Below are 22,393 nucleotides of genomic sequence, written 5' to 3'. Positions count from 1 at the left end.
GGTCGTGGTGGTAGAATTCCAAAAGATGGAAATACATTTATTATTGCAGGAGAATTGGGGCTGAAGGGAAAAAAATAAACAAAAACTAAGCATATAAATAGAGCAAATTACTTATAGACTATTCTTCAAATGTATCAACCTGTGTACAGCGCTTGAAGATAGACGTGGGTAATCGGTCGCGTCTTGTTAGCACCTTTCTGATCATTTATATTATTCTGCCTGGACAATCAGACTATCACAGATTTGTTGGAATATAACATTTTAAATGTGTTCTTTATATTGAACCAAAAAGTGGTGAGTGTTGCATTAATCACAAATCTTTGGTTTACTTTCCATTACATCTATACATATCTACATACAGCCGGTTATTAAAATAGGGAATATTTATAACAAATGCCTGGCTTTTCTATGTGTTCTGCATCATAATTATTGGTCCTGTAAATAATTCTACATTTTCTATTCATAACTTAGAATATGATTTTTGTTGCCTTCCAGTTGGTCTTTCGTTTGACCTCGAACAACCCCGGGTCACTCAGCCTGTTACCCTTGCTGTTTAGTTCCAGGGCACTCCATTGCAGCTGATCCTGAAGTGGTTTTCACAGCCACACCTTCCGGGAAAAAAACTTCCTTGGTGAACTGCTAGTTAGTCTAGTTACAAAAAAGAAGCGCCCACCCCCCGCGCTCGAAAACAAACCTTTATGTACATTTATTGGCATGAAATTGAACGTACTTAAATAAATAGATAATAATCTGTGTTCAAATCAAACATGTAACAACCCCTTTAGTATTTCCCTGTGTGTAGAGTACAATAAAATGTCAGATGCCGACTATGGTACTGGGAGAATATAATTGCAGGCAGTATTGAAAACGCTCTGGGTATGTGCTGACAAGTTTAAGGAAACAATGGATTGTGAGCTGCGATGTTGCTTCATATTTTAGCGTCTTTCCTTCAGGGTCCAGGAGAAAAGCCCACGTTTAATTTAAAAACAAATTGTCGAATAATGTTGTGCGAAGTCTGCTGTAGCCCCTTAATCTTTAGTGTGCACAGACCAGGGTTTCTGTAACCCTCCCGTTTTAATCAGCCCGATTAATTAAAAACAAAGGGATGGGTCAGCTTTGACCAAACAATGTTTGATATTTGTGAAAATGTTCTCCCCGCAAACTGCCCGGCACTGGTATTCAAGCTTATGTTCATTTAAACATCACTTTCAGTCAAGTAACATGCAACAATCTTTCTTGTATTCTACAGCTTTACAAAACCCTGAATGACTTTAAATGTTTCCCAAGGACTTTTGTCTTTCTGCCGATTTATGTTCTTTTTACAAAATGCGTTTTGGAAAGTGATTAAAAAAAAAGATTTGGAAACGTTGTTACAAAGAAAAGGACAAATTAGAAGAAATTTTCTGTGATCAAAGGGGGAACAGAAAAGCAAGTATGGGCATTCAGGACGCTTGACTTATTCAGACAACTGCTTTGGAACAGAAGGGCAACAAGCGTGTCTTATATTCAAAAGACGGTTCTATTCATAGTGCAGGTGCGAAATAGTGTGGCACATTCTGCCACATTATGTAAAGGTTGTTAGAGATTAGTGTTCAGACTTAATAACGAAGGCGCTTGATTTACATTGTAGAAAGCCTCTTCATCCGTGAAAGCAAAATAATTTAACGCGTGATCATTTGGAGTGCGGCTGATATCCTAATACTTTTATTGTGTTCTAAAACTGCTGGAGTACTTTGCATCGCTTCTTAGAAACCTATCATTTACACCCGCTGCACTAATCTTAGAAATGAGTATTGACACTGTGTGTGTGTGTGTGTGTGTGTGTGTGTAAGAGAGAGAGGCGAGAAAGAGGAAGGAAACGGGAGGGAGTGGTCAGAATGAACGAGGTAAGTGGCACAAATGGAGAAAAAAAAGGAATATAAAAACACATGAGTGGTCGCAGGAGCCCGACAAGTTTGGGGGGGAAAAGCAATTAAAAGTAAACAGGGAGATTATATAAATCCTACTTAATCGGATCTGTACTTGCATACTCATGTGTCGACTGGTTATTTCAGTTAGTAAACTGCTCGTTGTAATTGGTCCCAATATTATTGGGAAAAATATGGATCCTCTCATTCTTGAGTGTATGTGAGTCATGTGACCATTTAGGGATCACAGCGTGCTCAGGGGCATTTTTGAGGTAATGTTATTTATCATTCAAATAGTGCCACAATGAAGTTGTATTATAATTTAAACTATTATACATACATAGATATATAATATATATCCAAATATCACATATATATACACATATGTGCAAATAAATACCAAAAACGACCAGTACTAGACTGAACGTAATGTAAGTAAACTTCAAAATGTTCTTCTTTTTAAATTAAAAAAAATCGTTGCACACTAAGACCAAAATAAAATGAAATAAATAAACAGACTAAATATACAAAGGAATAAATATATTATTAAGGTTAATGTTATGAGTTTAAATAACCATTGTGATCAATTATTTCTCCCATTTTCCATTCATCTCAGGTACATATAATCTGTACTCTAACTAAAATATACCTAGTGTCCACCTCAAAATTTCACGTCACGTGCAAAACCTTGTCAAGAGGAAATATTAACAGTCCCTTTTTTATAGTGAAGGCTAATATACGAATGTTTGGCGTCCATATTTTTAGCGAGAGCATGAGTCAAGGCAATGTCTAACATTTGCCGGCAATTATACTGAACTTTGCTAGAGGTGCGATGCATACTGAAGACTGCAGTTTTAGATATCTCGACTTGCAACACACCCCAGTGGGGTTGTTTAATTTCAATGCATTGACAGCAGAACTTATCTTGCGTTTGTCGACGGACTTGAGACGACTAAGTTATGTTGAATCTAGAAGAGACACAATTTACTAAAAAGTAGAGTCTCCTTAATATACAAGCTGCAAGTTAAAACTTAAAGGAGATTGTTTCCACATAAAAGGTCGTAAGTCAGTGCATTGCTGTCTGACCCTTCAGCTCCTTGTTAAAGGCATCATTCACACAGTCTCTAACAAAACCTCCTCAGCTTTCACGGAAATGTTTTTATTATTCTATTTTCTTACATGATTCGTTAATTAAGAAAGCTGAATGATTAGAATAGCACCTGCGTGTTGTCAGGACGATTTCTGCATACTAATCTGTACATCTTTATATCTAGTAATTATAACATAAAATAAGACATTGAATAGAACGCAAAGATTTTTTTCTAAGGCTCCTACTAATCCCCTATTAAAGGAGTCTTGTTAAATAATTCAGGACAGTTTCCGGAAGTGGGATTACCGACTCCATTATTTTTCAATGAAATGATATTTCACACTCAAATGAACCTCTGTATTTCTATAACAGCTTCTGAAAGGTCAGCCTCTATTTTCCAGAAATTAGAAATCTAAAGGGGAGCTTGATTCTTTTATGAACACAGGATGACAATAATCTCCTTACCCGCAGCCGTAATTAAAAATGCAATGAAGAAACCAGGCTTTTTTTTCTTTTCTAATGTGGTATTTCACTATTTGACTGCATGTATTGAAATATAAATTTGAACTTTCCTACTCAGCCACTGAATCCACGACTCAGTATTACTCAATTTTCCAATCATCTTATGCTATGCTGATAAACTTGTATTAAAAAAATACATAAATCGGTGTATCCAAATTCACAGCAATATGATGGAGGCAAAAGTGTAAGCTTGAAACTCTCGGAATGCAATTGCTGTGCCCAAAGAACTCAAGCAAGGGAAAAGGCAAAACGACAATTAAACCATTTAAAATTATTTCCCAACAGATATGATTCTGGGTCCAGAAAAATATTGTAACTCGTTCAAATTTTATTAAAATGGAGTTAGACTCCAATTGATTGCCTTACAGCAGGTATATTTACAATTATATATATCTATATATATATAATATGGTTTTGACTGTTTCCAAATACTTAATATAAAATATATACGTGTAATGTCACATACATCCGATATAGACATCAGACTATACACCTGCAAATATCGGTAAATGCAATGTGGGGTTTTCACTTCCCCATACACACACAAGATATAACATAGCAGTAATATTATACCAAGAATCATATTGACATATACTCGTGATTAAGACATGCTGCATAAACACCAGACTGGCTGTATTTGTCATTTCTGCAAAGCTGAAGTTTGCACGCTTGATTGATGTATGTAGAGCAGCACCAGATGCAGGGATAAGAAATACTGGAGCGTATGAAAACACCACTACACGTTATTAATCTCAACTTTAGAAAATGAACATCACCATATGTATATCGTCCGACCCTTGCATTACCTGAATTGCAGTTGTGTCTCTGTACCCCGAATAAGGACTTCAAAGTCATTTGATATTTGTGGGGCATACCAAGTTTTCTATAAACTAACATGTTGCAAAAACTATATTGCACCATTATATCTAGAGCAAAACATTTGACGGTCATAATTTTATTATATTTATTTATTAAAAACCTATAAAACATGCACCATAATGCAACCGATGATAATTTCAGCTAATTCGTAATCAGTGGGCTTTTTTTTACATTAAAGGTCTATATTTTGGGTCTATCTGTACTAAGACGTTAAATGTCGTTGTTCAGAACAACAGTAATTTTCTAAAATCTATATCAGTGTAGAAATGTTCTTTTTCTTAAACAACCCAACAAAAATGTTGTGTTAAATTATCAGTGGCATTGGATGAACCTTTAAGAAATACTCCACCGCAATTATCCTAATTTGTTTATCCAGACATCTTTTCCACAATATTTGTTGACAATAGTTAAAGAAAATATAATTCAGAAGACATTTGTAGATGTTAAAAAGAAAACAGCGCTGGGTTCATTCGTCGAGATCATTTTGGCGAACGCGACCTTACTTGTGGTTGATTTATTAGAATTTTTACTATGTTTTCATTCGACTTCCTGTGTTTCACACGCCAAATGGAAATGTTGGAAATGTTGGGTATTTTAAACTGTACTGTGCCGATTCATAATTGCGCCACTGAAATATCTGTCGCGGTGAACATGATTTAAAGGTCCGTTTCAATGTTTTGTTAGAAATAGGGCTGTAAATATGACTTTTAATCGGGTCTATACTTGATACAGCTGGTAAACACCAACAAGATTAGCTTTAATGTTTGTTATCATGTAACACGGAATCCCAGTATGTATAGAATATGCATGTAATGTGTATGTGGTAGTGTATGTAAGCTGTATGAGAACTATCCAATCTTAACAGCGTACCTTTTTTATTTTAATATCTAAAAACATAAAATGTCATTATTTCATCAACTGAGTAGAACTGAGTTTTGCTGCTTAAACATTTTGTTAAATGCACTGCAAATGTAATCCTTCAAATATTAAAAATGTCAGGATTACAGACTTACAGATGTCAAGGCCCATTCTATTATTGGTGCGTTTTTTTAAGAATGATTCCACCAGAAGTAGGAAAAGAAAAGTAAATTTCACGATATCTTTGAGACTTGCCTCTTTATTATAAAAATCGGTTACATAGAAATAAAACTGAAAAGCGGTCTTCAGATGTAAGTGTTTAATTATGTTTTTGGAATGGCCGTAAAATTAAAAACTATTTAAAAGATTTTGAAATGTTTATTGCCTGTTTGGGAGAGTAAATAAATTTTAACTATCATTTAGATTCTATGGAGTCTCAGTTCAATGTTTACTAGTCAGTTAAACAGTGCCTTCTTTTGTCCTTACTCGCTAGCGCGCTTTTCGCTCGCGTATTTAGGTACCGCATTCACCACATAATATCTGATGTTACCATGGTTTATTATGATCTGTATAAATCAACATATGGTCCACAGCTTCAAAGGTTTACCGAAGCTATACGGTCTTAACAAGTCATGTGGGTGACATTGAAGACGTCAGAATCTCTACCAGGGGTGATTGCTTCGGACAAATATTGTTTGTGAGAAGCGATCTTCCGTTATTTCTAGTTCTTATTAGTTTGACTATAACCAAGAGTTATTAAGCAATATTACTCAAATTATATTGTGGCGACTTTTTTCTTAACCAAGTTGCAAGGCGCATCTTGTTCCATATATAAAGGAAGATAAAAAAAATAAGATAATGAACGTGGCAGGATCAAACAGAGTTGAGTTAGAGCGCATCGAACATGAAATGTTGGACCAATAATTTGCTTGTCTTGCAATCTGATATCTGTAGACTAGCATTGACTAAAATGACATAGATGTCTATCATTCCCAAAGAGACTCTTCCTCTATTAACATTAGGTGCCTTAAGTAGAGGTGGGCCTTTCCCTGGGAAATTCATTCTAAGCCACAGTTGAGGTGTTTTTTTATATCTGTACCAGATATGTCTGTGATGTTTTTCAACAGTTCACATTGTGGATCCACGCCTCAAACTAAACGTTATACAACGACACCGCAAGAAGCTGTTAAAATCTAAAAAAAAAAGCTTAAGAAACCTAAGGAGGAAAAGTGAAATTAAAATCGCTGTTTATAGAATGCCTCATTCATTATCGATCACATATCACTTTCATCTAATTCGTACAAATGCAGGGCTGTGAGGGAGACAGAGCACGGTCTGCTTATCGTAAGGATATTGGCTCAGAAGGTTACCGAGTGTGCGGTTATTGTGCTTTAACAGATCGGTTGCTGAAATTTTGTTTAGCTTATAAATTCTGACGTCACGTTTTATGCATAGTAGTCATTAGAAACGAGGCAACAAGGCACCGTGTTTTTGGATTCACGTGCAAAATCGAAAACCTGCACTACCAAAAGGATTACTTAGAAAATCAGGATGCGGGGTATAAATATGAGTTGATTACTTTTTGCCCACTTCATAGTTTTGTATTCTGGTCTCCGTATTGTTTCGGGGTGCTAGTCCTTATACATGCATTGCTTTGTTGTCAGGACTTATCAGTGAATGGACGTTAATTAATACTCTCCAGAAGCTTGGATGGGGTGGATGATAGGAAGCAACAGGGGATGAATCCCTCCAAAATGGTTTGTCAATGATGAGAAAGAAAAGCCAGTGTCAATAAAAGAACCACTAATGATGGCCACACGTCTCTCACCATGTTGTCCAACGTGCCTTTCCATCTCTTGTTGACTATAGTCAAGTGTAATAACTGCATATCCTCAGTCAAGCATTATAGCCTTTCACCGTGTGGATTAATTAGTAAGTGTTGTCACCTCTTCATTTTTTCTGGCCACCATTTTGGACAAATTTCAAAGTAAGCAAGTGTGTGAACATATAGCGAATGTGGGATTAGATTTCGATTTTCACCGTTTTGATAACTTAAGAATCCATATGGTCCTTAAAGGTTCATAAATTAGAGACGACACCAAAATTGTTAAGTCACCGGAAAAATTGCTTGCTCACTTCACCATCAACCATATCGTAAAACAGAGCGCATGCGTGTAGCTTTAGATTCCGACGTGTTTTAACGGAGTTATAGAGCTGGGCTGTGATTTTTATGTTAAACGGGGAGCTCAGGTGAACTAAAATGGTTTTACGTGTTTAGTCGTTGCTGCTACGCTTATGTTTTAAAATATGTCCATCAAGACAAAACCATTCGACTGATATAAAACCGACTGTTAACAAAATCGTGTTGCTGAATGCCTTGCCAGCGTCTGAGTACATCACATGCCATTTATTTCACTGTCGTGTAACCGGTCCCAGCCAAAAGAAAATTTGTGCATGCAACACTTTTATAAGATATGCATATAAAAGCTCCATTAGTTTTCTATTTATTGATTGGGGCAAGCAGCTCACTCGACGTGATACCACATGACTCAAAACAATTTGAGTTAAACGATGTAATCAAACAATATTGTAATAGAGTGAGATCACATCTTGAAGTTGTCAGCTACGTGTTGCAATTCATACAAAGATAATATAATGCAATACAATCCCTAATTTTTGTTTCAGTTATAGTTATACGAGGAAATGTCTCCCCCAGTCATTTAACATCTACATTAAGAGACTTGCTGTCAGCAAACTCTGTCTGAGTAACTATTGTAAAAACTTGCTGACCTTAAGAGTCATCAGTATGCAGCAAGAGTGTGTAAGGCTGTCGATTAAAATAAATATCTCGCACTTTTGACAGCAATTCGATGTGATTTTCTGTATCCATTATGATATTTTATTAAGAACCACAATGTACTTAATGCAGCTGCCAATAATTCCTTCCGACTTGATTGACAATAATGAATTATTTGTCTGAGACCCAGGTTTCAATTTAAGGCCCCCAAACGTCCATGCAAAATAAGAAAATGCTTCCAGGACTTGGGGGAGGGTTATACTGGACGAAATTCTGTAATCATGGTAATGAATTCATTAGAAAATTGCTTTCCTGCAAATTGCAACTTGTCTGTCACGTCGAGAACCAGCTATTTACGAAAAGAGTAAGCTGCTAACTTATTTCACTGACAATTTACACAAATTTGGAAACGATTGATTTGCGACGCGATGCTATAATAATCCCTCCCGAAAGAATTCATGATTAAAAGTTAGATGCCCATTGTTTCTTCAAGCCTAACCTAGCGTGGACTTTAACATGGAAACTAACAGGACGGAATTGTGGCCAGTTTTAAAGGCGACAGGGATAGAGCTATGAATAGTTTAATTAAAACTAGCTTATATTGTTAAACAAGGTTTTGTGAAAAAAACGGCTGAAAGAATCTGTTTCAGGTTGAATGCTTTTTAACAGATTCCTTTTTAGTGGTGTCAGGCGCAATCTAATGCCCAGCACTCCTTGTATAGTGCCGATTTGCCGTGTTCTTGGAAAAAAAAAACTACATAATCAAAAAGTGAACAGCAAACAAAAGATGCAGACATTACAAGCGATTGTAGAGCGGAGGGGGGGGGGGGGGGGTGGAGAGTGCATTTACCCAGGAGAACTCGGCCCTAAATCCGTTCAGGGATAGTAAACAGCAAGGGAAAAGAAATCCCAATTTATTGTGCTGATTTTACTGCTCTGTGCAAAATGATTCTGTAAATGAGTTGTAAACTAAAACGGTGACGTGTACTGAGTTAATTTAATTCATATCCAACGCAAGCCATATTATTGCGCCAATTGGATTTACTTTTAATACACTTTGTTCAATAAAGTTTTTTTCAGTCTCCAATTTAAAACTTAAAAAAAGGAACTGAAAGACAAAATGGTAGAAACCGGCTTTGCTAATAGAATTGAGAGGAAGGAAAGGAACTAAAACGAGAAGATGCCTCGGAGTAATAGAGATTACTGCAACTAAAGCTTAATACAATTCTGGAGTAAATTGCATTGAACAAAATGGCGACCGTGCAGGAGTTTGAAATACAAAACCCGAAATTTGTTAAAGAATGTTTCTCAACGTTGATATTACACTGCTGCAAGAAAATAAAAGGCTCGATTTCAATGCAGGAAGTTTTCATTTTATGCATGTTTAAATGGCAGGAAAAATCATAAATAATTACCCTTTTCACATCACTCAAAGATAGTAACCCTTTAGGTCATCGCTCTGTTTCTAGAATAGTTATTCTAACAGTTATATACATTTTGAAGTTTCCGGACTGCACTAATGTTTGATCATGGATTTGAACAGGTACGCCAGAAGCATCAGCACAATTGTCGTTCAATCTAAAATGTAGCAACAGTTCTAACACTGTCCTGTCTGCTCAAGGTAGTAATACAAGTCTTTCCATCTTTTATCTCTTTAGAAACGGTTCAGAACTAACGGACAGAAAACGCTTGACAGAGAGGAGAACAAATCGGTGACAAAGAACGCTTTCCGTTTCATCAGCGTCGTTAAGACGACGAGGAAGAATCCCTTAGATAATAACTCCCACTTCAAAGACTTCTGCCCTGAATAGAGATTGTACCATCCTTTTTATTCAGCCACAAGGGTTTTCACTAAAGAGGACTCGAGTGTTTGGTTATTTTTCACCGTGTTTATTTTTCGCCATTCACTGGGTACTTGTATAAAATAAACAACAAGACAATTACTAAAAGACGAATCCCCAACTTATCTGCTCACAGGTCCCAGATCGAACCCGCTGGGCTCCCTCTCCGAGGAACCAAGCCAGCTCGATTCAGGCCGCCCCTAATCCGCCTGAGAATTCGTCCCAACCCCAAAATATTAAAGATTATGATGAAGTGAAGATTGACTGTACTAACCTAGCATGAAACCAAAGGTCAACGCAAATGTATCTTAATAGAGTGTCTCGAATCGAGTGTGCCTCCTTTGAAGGCAGTTTGCCATTGCTCCGTTCATTACCATAGCGATCCTAGCGTGCGGTGCTGATGTACCATAAAACTCACACTTTGGAATTCTAAAACCCGGCTCTTTGAACAGCCCGAGTCTGATTAGAGTCCTTGTGTCTTTTATTTTCTCTCTCGTTCTTTGGAGAAAAAAATCTCCTAGTCCTTTTAAAAGTTTACAGAAAGTTTAACTCATTCCCTGATTAACTATATCAGATAGAAACGGGAAATAACAAGTTAATTGACATTCTAACTCAAGCCCTCGCTTTCTTGTTGGGGGGAGGTTGGGGGGTTATATTTGACGTTTTATTTGAATTTGGTACAAGTCATGCTTCGCGTGAGGCTTTCTTTGCGGTTTAAAGTTAAATAACAATGAGCTGAACAGCGTAAAACATATATATATATATATATCCACACATATAGATACACACACAAACTTGCTTACATATGGTTCTTAAGACGTAAACATTCCGTCCTTAATGAAAAGACTGGACTAGCTCCAGACTTGGCTTTCAGTATTTAAGTATGACTTGTCTATTGCCATAGAAATCCTAACTCACCATGAAGATTCACCGTTGCGAAGAAATACTTCTTTGTAGATTTTTCTGCTTTGATGTCTCCACGAGGATATTCAGGCTTTTGAGCTGCGGCTGCCTGGATTACCTATAGCAACTGGGTGGACATCTGCAACAAGTAAATGAAAAATTAAAGGTGAAGAACTACCCATCGTAATGAATTCAATTTATAAACTTGGGTATAAAATTACTTTTTTGTACCATCTGCGACTCCAAAACTTTGAAAAATTGCCCAAAAGCCCATGTCATTAGTTTTATCGTTTCCTAGCGAATGCATCACACGCCAATATAATCTGATCAAAAGTAGATTACAACAAATAAAAGCGTTACTATCCATACTATTACTCAACTTTTATGGACTTTAGTATTATTCTTCCGTTGGCTCAACTTCTGCCTCAACTGCTCAGCGAAGGAACTTTCGGTTGCTCTCCATGTCTTTCACGTGAATTTGGTTATTGTAAGAAATGGATGCCACGTCTTTCTGAAGATGTCTGTCCTCTATTTTTATTTTATTTTCATGGTTACTTTTATTTTTGGCCTGCAATGGTTTCTGCGCCAGATCTCGGGGAAAACATAATTAAGGCATGAGAGCAAACTAACGTATTTAATAAGCTGTGAAGGAAGTCAGACAGCCTTAGTCACTGGCGGTGCAGCAGAGCAAACTGAGGAAAAGATGATTGGATTATTAATATCTTTTCACAGCTGTCCCGACTTTACTGGAATATATAGTAGATTAGGCTTTCTCTGAGGGAGAAACGAATATATTAACCCCATTTTATTTATCTTGCATAGCAACCTAGTCCCCTTACTGTGCAACACGTTATATCCCCATTTGCTAGGCCCCATAGCAGAAAACCCTGAAGAGAAAACGACTAGTCTTCGGGAACTGCTTATGACAAACCTTAAACTCCCTCGTTAAGTCTTTGTGTGTGTGTGTGAGGAATGGCGAGAGAAAGCAAGAGAGTTCATATTTCAATTATAAATCGTTACTTGCATTTGAGTAAAAAAAACGTTTATTTTCCAGTTCATGGGATCCCCAAAGGATAACTATTTTTGTGAAATATGGATCTTTGAGCCATCAAGTATATCATAAGGGGATATTTGCACTAAACTGATACAAAATTAATTTGTGCACAGTCGTGGTTTATCAACTTTTTGTGTTGATTAAATGTTTTGTGCGATGTTTTAATCAAAAGAATTTAAATGTGATATATATATTTTCCTTGTATCAACCAACTACCTATGTATCTACCTATGTCTGTCTGTCTGTATGTATGTATCTATCTATCTACTATCATCTATATGTATAATGTGTAGTAGGCATCTGCGTGATGTTATCTTTTCATTGTAAAGTGTAACAAACAGCCATTTTTAAATTTTATTTTACAAAATTTATTTTTTTACAAGACGCATTTACTTGTGAGTTTTTGACAATACAATTATAAACTATGCACAGTTCATTCGTACATTGGCAAAATACAAAGTGGTTTCAGTACAACGATTTCTGCTTAAACAGTAGGATTTCACCGTAACAATACCTCGGTCTTACAACTTTTTCACCAACTATTTTTAAGGGTTCCACAAAAAAAATGTGCTTCGCCGATGTTACATTTTAACGAGAATGCGCTTTAAAAAAACAGTGCTTGTAGCGTAAAACAAAAGTACTAAAATGTGTGTTGCTCCTGACTACAAAAAAATTAGACCAAGTCAATGAGTTAGAGCTTGCTCTTTAGTGGTGGTTAAATATATATGTCACAGAGATAAGACAGAACCAATGCTTTACTATACATATTAACAACAAATGGGTCCATTTCTAAAAGTTTTTAAACAGTATTTCTATTCTTATCAATTTATTACAAACCAGTACCCATGTATATCAAAACAGGATCAAAAATACAGAAAGAAAATGATCCTACATAGTCAAACCTCCATTTATAAAACACTATAATTTACAGAACACACGCTAATTATTTAAAATCATCTAAGAAAAAAATGTACACTGTCTAATCGCCCTGCAATAAAACACTTTGGTTCATTTATACAAAATGTGTTTTATTGTAACATTTTAAATAAATTATTTCAAGGAAAACAAAACAGAAAAAGAAACGAAATACTTAACACAGACGTACGCTGTATATGTCAATACCAATATTTATATGTTTTTATAGGCTTATTCTGCAAAAACGTCTAACACGAAAATGTAGTTTGCAGAAATGTTTAAACAAAGTCAAAGGCTAGGCAGGCTTTTAAAGAGACAGTATCCATTTTGTTTCGGCCTACAAAGGCCTTTGTTCATTACTATTCACATCAGGTGTACAGAATATCTTCTAACACCCTTCTGGCTTTCAAAAAGAAATGCAACATACTTTCTTAACAAATCGATATAGCAGTGTATTTTTTTCCACAAGAGAGAAAAATAATAACGATAAATCGAACAACGATTTTCTTTATACAACATTTTATGAAAACAATACTATATGGTGGGGAGCACTTGTAAGTGATGCTGTGTTGTTCAAGATGCGTAGTTCTTGACTATTAACTGCAACTTGTGTAAGATTACAATTAGGGATACTTTCTCTTTAATACATGTCTTTATCTTTTTTGTATGCCAGTGCTTTACATCATTTTTCACGTTTCCTAGGCGCTCGGCCTCCAGAAACTCAAGTAGTTCCTCAAGTCAAATGCTGCAGAGAGTATGGCATTGCAAACATCATAGGAACAAAGACTTAGTCAATATTTCTTATTGTGGATGCATGTCCAAGTGGCCTTCGGTTCCTCGTTAGTGAATAGTTCTGGGGTCAGAGTTTCTGTAAGCGTGCTCTCCTGGTCCAGGTGATGATGCATTGCTTGGAGGTGTTGGAATACCACTTGCTCCTGTGCTTTGACACACATACCATTCGCTCAGGTTAGCTGCGTGGGAAGATGTGATGGGGTCAAGCTGGGAGGCTGGAGCCGGGGGGTCCCGGCCTGAGTCCGAAGAAGGAGATACCAGCGAAGGGGTGGAGGATTCGTAGCCCGAGCTGGGAGGAGGAGATTTGCAGTGGACCTTCATGTGCTTACGAAGGGAACTGGGGTGCGTGTACGATTTATCACAGCCTCTTATTTTGCAGTTATAGGGCTTGTCACTTGTATGCACATGAGAGTGCTTTTTCCTGTCGCTGCTGTTAGCAAAACGTCTGTCACAGCCTTCAAACTCGCATTTGAAGGGTTTTTCTCCTAAAAGAAAACCACAAGGGGCAGAGTGATGAGTCACAAACGTTAAGGTATTATCATTCATTATTAACATTAAGGTATTATCCTCCACTATTAAAACTACAACGTAACCGCTAACACACGTTTCAATAAAATATTTAATTAGCTAATTGAGGAATTCCTATTGCAGTGATATGTTGCAGGCACGTTGTTGCAGATACAATGTGCAGTAATAGTTTACCCTTGTTAGTAAAGTTAAAGCAATGTTTAACGCCAAGGCCTAAACAGCAGTCACTTGCTCATAGTGGCTTACAATGGATTTCTGAAACAGCAGGGGTGGGGAATAAAAAACTTTTTCAAAAAAAAACTTTAATTATAACTATTCTAATAAAACATTGCAACATCATTAAATCTAAGATTTTAAAAACACTATCTGTGGCAAATGTAAAACAATGCGGCTACAGTGCAAAGCTACGTGCTTTGCAACAGAGACCCTTCACCGAACTCTCAAAATGTCGATTTAATATTACACCGTAATTAGCCAAACGTTCAGAAAGCCGTTAGAATAATTTGACCTTCACTTGCTAGGTTGAGACGACCAATCAACGATATTAGTGTAGTACAAGCTAGTAGTAAGTTAGTGGACCCATGGGGAAGCCCAGACTCATAAACACTGTTATTGTGCCGTGTCTGGAGCGTCCGACACTACGAGCATGAAGTCTGCTCTGCCAATTCCCGAGAGCTCTAAACTCCTTCTGGCTACACATTTCTCCTTCTTTACTATTAATGCTGTGTATAAAGGAGTGAGTAATGTAAGATTAACTGCGACCAATCCTTGTTAAGTGTCATCTCACCAGTTAGCTTAGTCCTGGCTAAAATAAATAAGTCGAAAAAAGCCTCCCTGAAATTGAATTTAAACTTTGCATTGGATAACTTAGAAAAAAAATGGCTACCTGGTGATAAACTCTACAAGCTGTTTGCGCGTTCTAATCAATCTTTTTAATATCCATGTTTAATTCTAGATTTAGACTTTATACGGTAATATTTTATAAGTGAGGTGACAAAACTACTGAAGCCTCTGTTTACCCAGAGGCGATCTTTTCATGCTTGTTGAAATAAATAATGTAAAAGGGACGGGATTTCAATTCAATAAAATTTGCCTATAAAGGACTGAAGCCAATCAAACGGCATGAATATTTTACAAGATAATTACTTTGTTAATAGAATTACTATACTTGCTATTTTTTATTTAAGAATTTAGTAACATTAGTGTTTGCAATTTTAAACTGAAAGAGAAATGCAATATTTATCACAATTACAGTGATTAATTGCAACATATGGAGATCGCTATTTAACTGAAATATGGGAATGTGTAAGCATTCGACGCTACTAAACACACAGCTCCTCTATTGGTTACTACATTATTTTTAAATAAATAGCAATACGGCCGGTCGAATGAATTGCTCTTGTAAATTAAGTGCTCAGCACTCTAAACTGCTGAACTGGAGTCGATGAAGTGCTGGGAAAGTTTGTTTAGGCAGGCACAATACAATGCTATCAAGTGTCAGATACGCACAGTCAGTGTGCCTATTCTGCACCCACAACACATGCATTTATATGTATTATATTATACGTTAGACTATTTAAAAGCACTAAACGTAATATCATCATTACGTGAAATATTTTTGCAATATCCATTTTACACATTATCACTGCTACAACAATGCTCTAAGCATTTTGTTTTGTTTACCCATACGCTTCAATTTATTGGCGCCATCGGCGATGTTTAGTTTATACTGTAAAGGGAAAATTATGTTTTGAATTCAAAATGCAACCAGGGTTATACCTATAAAAAGGCCTACAAACCACCTCGTGATCCGATGTACATTGAAAATACACTTCGGTTCCAATAAAAAGCAAACCAACATGGCACAATTATGGAGCGAATAAATACAGCATATAACTGAGGCAGAACGAAGAAAAGAACGCAAGCGGACAGTTTGGGAAGAGTTTACAAGTTTTAGTGAAGCAAAGTGCCTCGGGTTAAATTGTGTCTACTGATTTCACGGAGAATCTCCCCCCCCCCCCGCCCCCCAACCCCCTCCTCCCCATCCTCCCCTCCGCCAACTATACTCGAGAAGTAAAGGAAACCAACCAAGAAAACACGTTTTGCTAACATAGAATGGATCATAACATTGAAAAATGTCCAACGTTTAAGGAGTAACTCGGTGGGGAATTGTTCAGATCTACAATTTCCCTGCAATGTCTAGTAGCCGAGCAAGGCCGCGCTCAAGGCAGACTACAATACAAGGAGCAAGTATCGAACCGTTGCTGTAAAAACCAATTAATAGAGGCTGTTCCAGGGAGTGTGAAAATTTTATAAGTGCGGTTTCATTACTTATAAATTACCCTGGCCTGGGAAGTTCAAATGTAGCTTTGAATAAGCTTCGATCGACTCAGTTTACTCGCTGCTAAGTGGAGCTAGCAGATGTTTTTGACACATGTCCCAGTTTCACAAATGGTTCTGCAAATGACATTTTTCGAAACATAGGCCTACACATTTGTTTTCATTAGTCTTAGGCCTATAACATGTTTAGATTTTTAAAAATAACTATGGCCAGTAGATTACCCTAAGCACATACACACTTGCAGTACAGATACAACATACAATGATTAAAAATAATACTGTTATGTGTGTGGATCCTAACAAAAAACAACAGAACAAAATAGACAATGTATTCTACTCTTTAATAATTCTAAATCATCCGCAAAAGCTTCCACTGAACCCTACTTAACGTCAAAACAGTGTTCGCAGAGATCCGAGTGTCATGTTTTGTAACAACCTTTAACTGCAACTGAAAGGAAGAAATCTAGTGGCTTTTAATTTCGGTAGAAATTGAATCAGGACAGCTTTATTATCTGTAACCGGAAAGCCGTTTACAGCTAAAACATTATTAATTATTTATTATCCACAACATTACAAAGTTCTCAGAGCTGTGTGATTTATAGAAATGCTGTAAAAAAAAATAGGCTATTTTCCAAGCCACATAAAGCCCAGCTTCGCTGAGCATTTGGATTGAATTCCCACCGGTATTAAACCGAAAACATTATTTTATTAACTTTTGTACACCGAAAATGAAATAAAAATGGATTAATGATCCTTCGAAAATACTGACCTGTGTGAGTTCTTTTGTGGATCTTGAGATTTTCTGATCTGGCAAAGACTTTGCCGCAGCCAGGGAATGGACAGGGGAATGGTTTCTCGCCAGTGTGGACTCTGATGTGATTTACAAGTTTATATTTGGCTTTGAAAGCCTTTCCCTCTCTTGGACACTCTTCCCAGAAGCAGATATGATTCGACTGCTCTGGTCCCCCAACGTGTTCCACGGTTACGTGAGTAACCAGTTCGTGCATCGTGCTAAAAGTTTTTGAGCATGGCTTTTTAGTGACAGGGTCCGGTTCAGTCCACTTGCAGATCAGTTCCTGCTTGATGGGTTGTCTCATGTAGCGAAAGAATGCACCTGGACCGTGGTGGGCAGTTAAGTTCATGTTAATATTCATGCCACCGTAGCCATGTAGAGGGGAAGATGCAAAGGGATCACTCCTGGAACTTGCCACTTGGCTGTAGTGCTCAGACCTGGCGTACATGTCTCCAGGTAGCCCCAGTCTTAACTGTCCGTTCAGATGGTGTCCAGTTGGGGCTGCATGGGGAGCCTGATCATGGAGTCCAGGGAATAAAGAGTGGCTTCCAGCCTCGGGGTGACCATGGTGTCCGGGGTAGCTACCTGTTGTTGATACAAACATTCCGTGGTGAGAACTTGTGCCAGGATATTGATCAGTGAGCCCAGGCATGACTGAGGATGTCAGATCTCTGCGGATGAGGAAGTCTCTACCTGCCGAGATAGCCTGGGCAGTATAGCTGGCGTGGGAGTGCGAGACCGAGTAACTGACTGCTGCTGCTGCCTGCGCTGGGCCAAAAGCTGCCGTTGGATTGGAGACAACCTCAGCGTGGCCTGCCATATGATGGTGATGATGATGGTGGTGATGGTGGTGGGGATGGGTTGGGCTGAGTTTAAGCGCAGCAGCGGCTGCAGGGTGCCCCATGTGTTCAGGCCCGAATGGACTCGGCCCCAGGCGGGCTTCTCCAGTACTCTCCCCAGGGTGCGTGTGTGCCATTGAGTGGGGATGGCCGCTGAGCCCCGGGAAGCCTGTCATGCTCTGAGGGGGATGGTGATGATGATGGTGGTGAGCTCCTGCCAAATCTACTAATCTCAGCGCTGGGTTTCTTTTGGCGAATGATGGGTCCATCATCGGACTCCCCAAAGCATCCATGCTCATAATGCAGGACAGCAGGAAAATAATAAAAGAAACTTTTTTTTTAAGTTACCGAACTTTAGAAACTCGCTCTTTGCCAACGTGGATAGCCATTCGGTGTAGAGAGTGCAGACGGATAGCAGCAGCAGGACGCATTGAGAAACTGAATTGAGATTCATGAACAGCTTTGCAGCCCGTCGAGCTCCGCGAGCAACACGCAATCTCATTGGTCAGTTTCCGATGATTGACAGCGCCAGTTACGGACCCCAGTCAGGGCACATGCGTATTACACCGGGGGTGCGGGGGGGGGGGGGGGGGGGGGCGGCGAGAGGGGTGTTGAACAGAACACAGAAAAGTCTTTTTTGGCTGCAGGATGTGGGTTTTGTTTTGTTGGTTTCTTGCACCATACTAATTTTATTAGCAAAACCTTGTAACTGTTTTGTAAGCTCGTTTTAACAGATTTTCTGCTGCTGAAGGCCACTTTTCCTTAAATAACAACAATGCAGATTTTAAAAGTTGATCTGAGCGGGATTTTTTTTTACCGCAAAGAGTGAATGTTTAGTGTTTTTTTTTTAACCCTCTACGTTAGACACTTGATCATTTTGTAATTCATTTCTTGGAGTGTTGAGGGGAGGGGGAAGACAATAAGATCCATCAACCAACGATGGATTGGGACAGGATTTAACGGTTCTGGTGAAGGTTACTCCTTAATTATTTATCTATCTATATATTTGTAAAGTTTCCTTACATTATGCAATTAAATTAGATCCGCTGCTTATTAATAGACATCTACTCGCACTTTTATGATGGTGTTGATATGGAACCGTCTATCAGGCTGAAGAGGACAGCGAAAAAGTGTATTGCAGCAGGATTTGATAATTTATGAGGTGTTGCAATGGTGTTTGTTTCACGAACAAATATACAGTTAGAAGCGTTGGAAAGTTTATCCTTCCATCGAGCCGGTCAAACACCGCCATCTACTTAGTAATATCTCGCACCGTGCCCCGCACACCCCTTTATTTATCCGCACCAGCTCCTGCGGCTTATGCAAGAATTTAGCTTTTTGTGGGAAAGAAGGAAGGCGCAGACAGCACTGAACTGAAAATGAGGTTATGGCCTGTTATGCTCAGGCGGGAAATTAGTTAGTGATTTTTATCTCTCCTGACACCAGCCGACTTCCAGGCGTGTTATGTTTTTTTGACAAAATCAGACGGCTGGTTGTTCTTAGCGGCGCAGACGATCAAAGAGATCCCCAGTCAAAGGCATCTGTTCACTTTTTTTCTCTCTCCCCGAGACTGAGTCTGAAACTTTGCTCAGCATGTACGAACTTATTGAGTTCCCTGCCTGCAGTCCCGGGTTGGTAATTCTGTAAGTCAAAATCCGGGGAAGCTGTGGTTCTCATGGAGGGGTGTGGGATGGGGCGGGGAGATACTTTTATTTTCTTAGGCTTGGCAAGTTTTTTTTTTGTTTCAATACTTTGTTTCGACAGATTGTCAAGAGATTTGAATTACCGCCTGCATCACATGGATGCAAACGTGCATTGCAGTTTACAAAAAAAACGTGTTTCCAATTCCAAGACACAGTTTGTGAAGGCGAACCGACACCGTGCTTCGAGAATCTATAAACACTGTGTAATCTGCGAATGGGAAACTCGCATCGCTGGGGGAGAGAAAAGTAAACTGTAATGGACTATCGGGAGGCATAGAGAAAGATAGCGCAATGATAGATTGCCAGTGACTTGTATGCGTCTCCGTACACACATGAATGAGAGGCTGTTTAGACCGAACTCCGCTCGTTATAGCAGCCTCACGTTTTCATATTTTTCTTCTAATACCAGAACGTACTGCTAGCCACAATCCCTCCCCCCAATATATAGTCTTATGTCTGCAACTGTAACTTGTCCTTAGTGCACATCGTTGGTTTAACTCGCCCTGAGTACATACGTCTGTCTAACCATCTCGCCGTGTACGTAAAAAGTAGTTTAGGCTTTATTTTTCAGGGAGGAAGAGAATGACAAAACGGGCTACTAACTCAAATATGTACGTTGTAGCCCTTTAGATTGTTCAGCAAGAGAGCTAAAGGGGGAACGGAAACCTGGTGCTGCGATATCCGTGGATTTAGGCCGCCGTCCTAAGCTGATCCGCGACAGGGCTTGAAGCCTGCAGTCTAGCGCACAGCAGACCTACAATACAAGAGAGAGAAAAAGGTAGGTTTTTGAAAGGGAGGTGGGAGCAATAGCGTGGGCAGAAATTTATGGGATTGGGTGGGGTGGGGGGGGGGGGGGGAAGAGAAAGTGCAAATTTAAGGTGGGAGAAAAATAAGAAGTAGAAAGACGTAAGCAGTGCTATATACGTGCGAGGAACATATCCAGAGACAGGCAAACACTCCGAACAAGAAAGAAAAATGCTAAAAAAAAAGTATGATCAGATGAGAACACGTGGGGGAGGGGTAGGGGTATGGCGGTGGGAAAAAAGATCACACAGTTGTTCAAAACAATTCTCTGCAGTCGTAGCAAGTTAAATATAATGAAGGGCTCGCTGAATTTGTAAACACTAAACCCCAAAACGTAAATTAGCTGAAGACACGCCATTCAGATAATGCAAAAAATGTAATTAACTCATATTCACTATTGAGTAGTCATTTCAAATGTAGGTAGTAAAGGCTTTAGAATATTTTAATGCTGTACAACCAAGGCTAGATTAAAGTTGCATTAAAAGCTGCAAAACGCTGTATATTTTTCTCATTATCCACAATAAGTGTTTCAATTGCTGGCATTTTCCTTTCTGTTTATACCCATGTTATTTACATCTGCCATAATGTTGAACCCCTGTCTCAGACCATCACTCGGAATCAAAACGGAGTTAATAACCAGCACGATTTGGAGTTATTTTTCACCCAAAGCTCTAACGTGTAATAGAGAAGAATGTAATGTGGATCTGTGAGTGTTGACACGTTTGTATTTTAGCCTCCAGGGCTTCACACTGCAGGCTTAGACTGGGATTTGTACATGTGCTGCTGCATTACCTGGTTAAGCCCCCACCTTGGTGTCAGTTTGTCCGTTGTCTTTCGAGCAATTTCTCAGTCGCAAGTGACAGTCCCTAAAAAAGGACACAGTGCTTACGCACGTTGCAATATATAAATGTTTCCCAAAACGTAAACATAGTGTAATAGAAACTCCTAAGTAATCGTATTGTAAAATAATCAATTTACAGCTTGTGAGTGAGTGCAATACAAGTATACGTTTATTACACATAACGTTACATGGAGCTCTGACTTTTGCTATATTATTTAATGTTGTTGAAATATAAGACTTAGAAAGGAAGACTATTTCATTACAACGGACTTTTGAGAAAACAGTACTCTTCATTTGAAATATAAATAGCGATCACGTTGCTGATCCTTCATTGTCAACGTTATTTGACCAGATGGAGAGTTTTGTACTTTAGGTTAAGTATAATATGTGTACGGCACCATAATGTGTACACTAATATCTAAAGATACAGTTAAGGTGAAGGTTCTTTGGTTTACCTTTCCATTTTACGTAATTGATCCTTCCAGCTTATCGTTTAATTTATTTGCAAAGATTGTAAACGTTGATAAAGTGTAGAAAGTTTTTTTTGCTCTAAATATGGTTTATATTGTGCCCCAAACTAAATGCTCCAGAAATTAGCGTGTTACTACTACTTTTGATATCGACAGGATATTTCTCTATGTGATTAAGATGTCACAGAATAACACGAGGCAGACGTTATACCCCTCTTATGGCGGGCAGTTCACAGCTTCCTGTACCCCATTATAAACAGGAAATTATTGCAGAATTCCAGGTTTGCAGACTACAGGATCAACACTAAAGAAGTCCAACAGAGATGCTAAGGAACCTTGATTAAACCCTAGTGCAGAGTGAAGCCCAGCGGAAAAAAAACCTATTAGAAATGCAACAAATAGGCGTGGTATTCGCTTTGGTTATATTACAACTGAGCAGTGTAAATTCCAAATTAAATTATTTTCTCGCGAAATTTGTTTTCGAGAAACGCGTTGAGAGAAAGCAGTTTAGGGAAAC

At 38.3% G+C, this 22,393-nt stretch overlaps 1 protein-coding gene across 1 annotated transcript; it reads right to left on the bottom strand.

Moving 5' to 3' along the window:
* Positions 1-12,183: 12,183 nt before the first annotated feature.
* Positions 12,184-21,148, bottom strand: zic4 (zic family member 4). Its single transcript, XM_085989601.1, has 4 exons — positions 21,140-21,148; positions 20,365-20,515; positions 17,196-17,804; positions 12,184-14,043 (listed from the first exon to the last, which is right to left on the bottom strand). The coding sequence occupies exons 1-4, from the start codon at positions 21,146-21,148 to the stop codon at positions 13,607-13,609; spliced, it is 1,206 nt and encodes a 401-aa protein (XP_085845727.1). The 3' UTR covers positions 12,184-13,606.
* Positions 21,149-22,393: the final 1,245 nt, after the last annotated feature.

This window comes from Somniosus microcephalus, chromosome 6 (genome assembly GCF_052327205.1).
Source record: "Somniosus microcephalus isolate GS21.2 chromosome 6, FLI_Smic_1.0, whole genome shotgun sequence".
NCBI classification, from domain to species: Eukaryota; Metazoa; Chordata; class Chondrichthyes; order Squaliformes; family Somniosidae; genus Somniosus; species Somniosus microcephalus.
Note: the sequence above shows the minus strand (reverse complement) of the source record. Positions and strands in the feature narration are given on the sequence as shown.

Coding starts and splice junctions, on each gene's coding strand:
- zic4 (XM_085989601.1), bottom strand. Junction 17,805..20,364: donor GCTACAACGTACATATTTGA/GTTAGTAGCCCG, acceptor TATCAACAACAG/GTAGCTACCCCGGACACCAT. Junction 14,044..17,195: donor CCACAAAAGAACTCACACAG/GTCAGTATTTTC, acceptor GTTTTCTTTTAG/GAGAAAAACCCTTCAAATGC.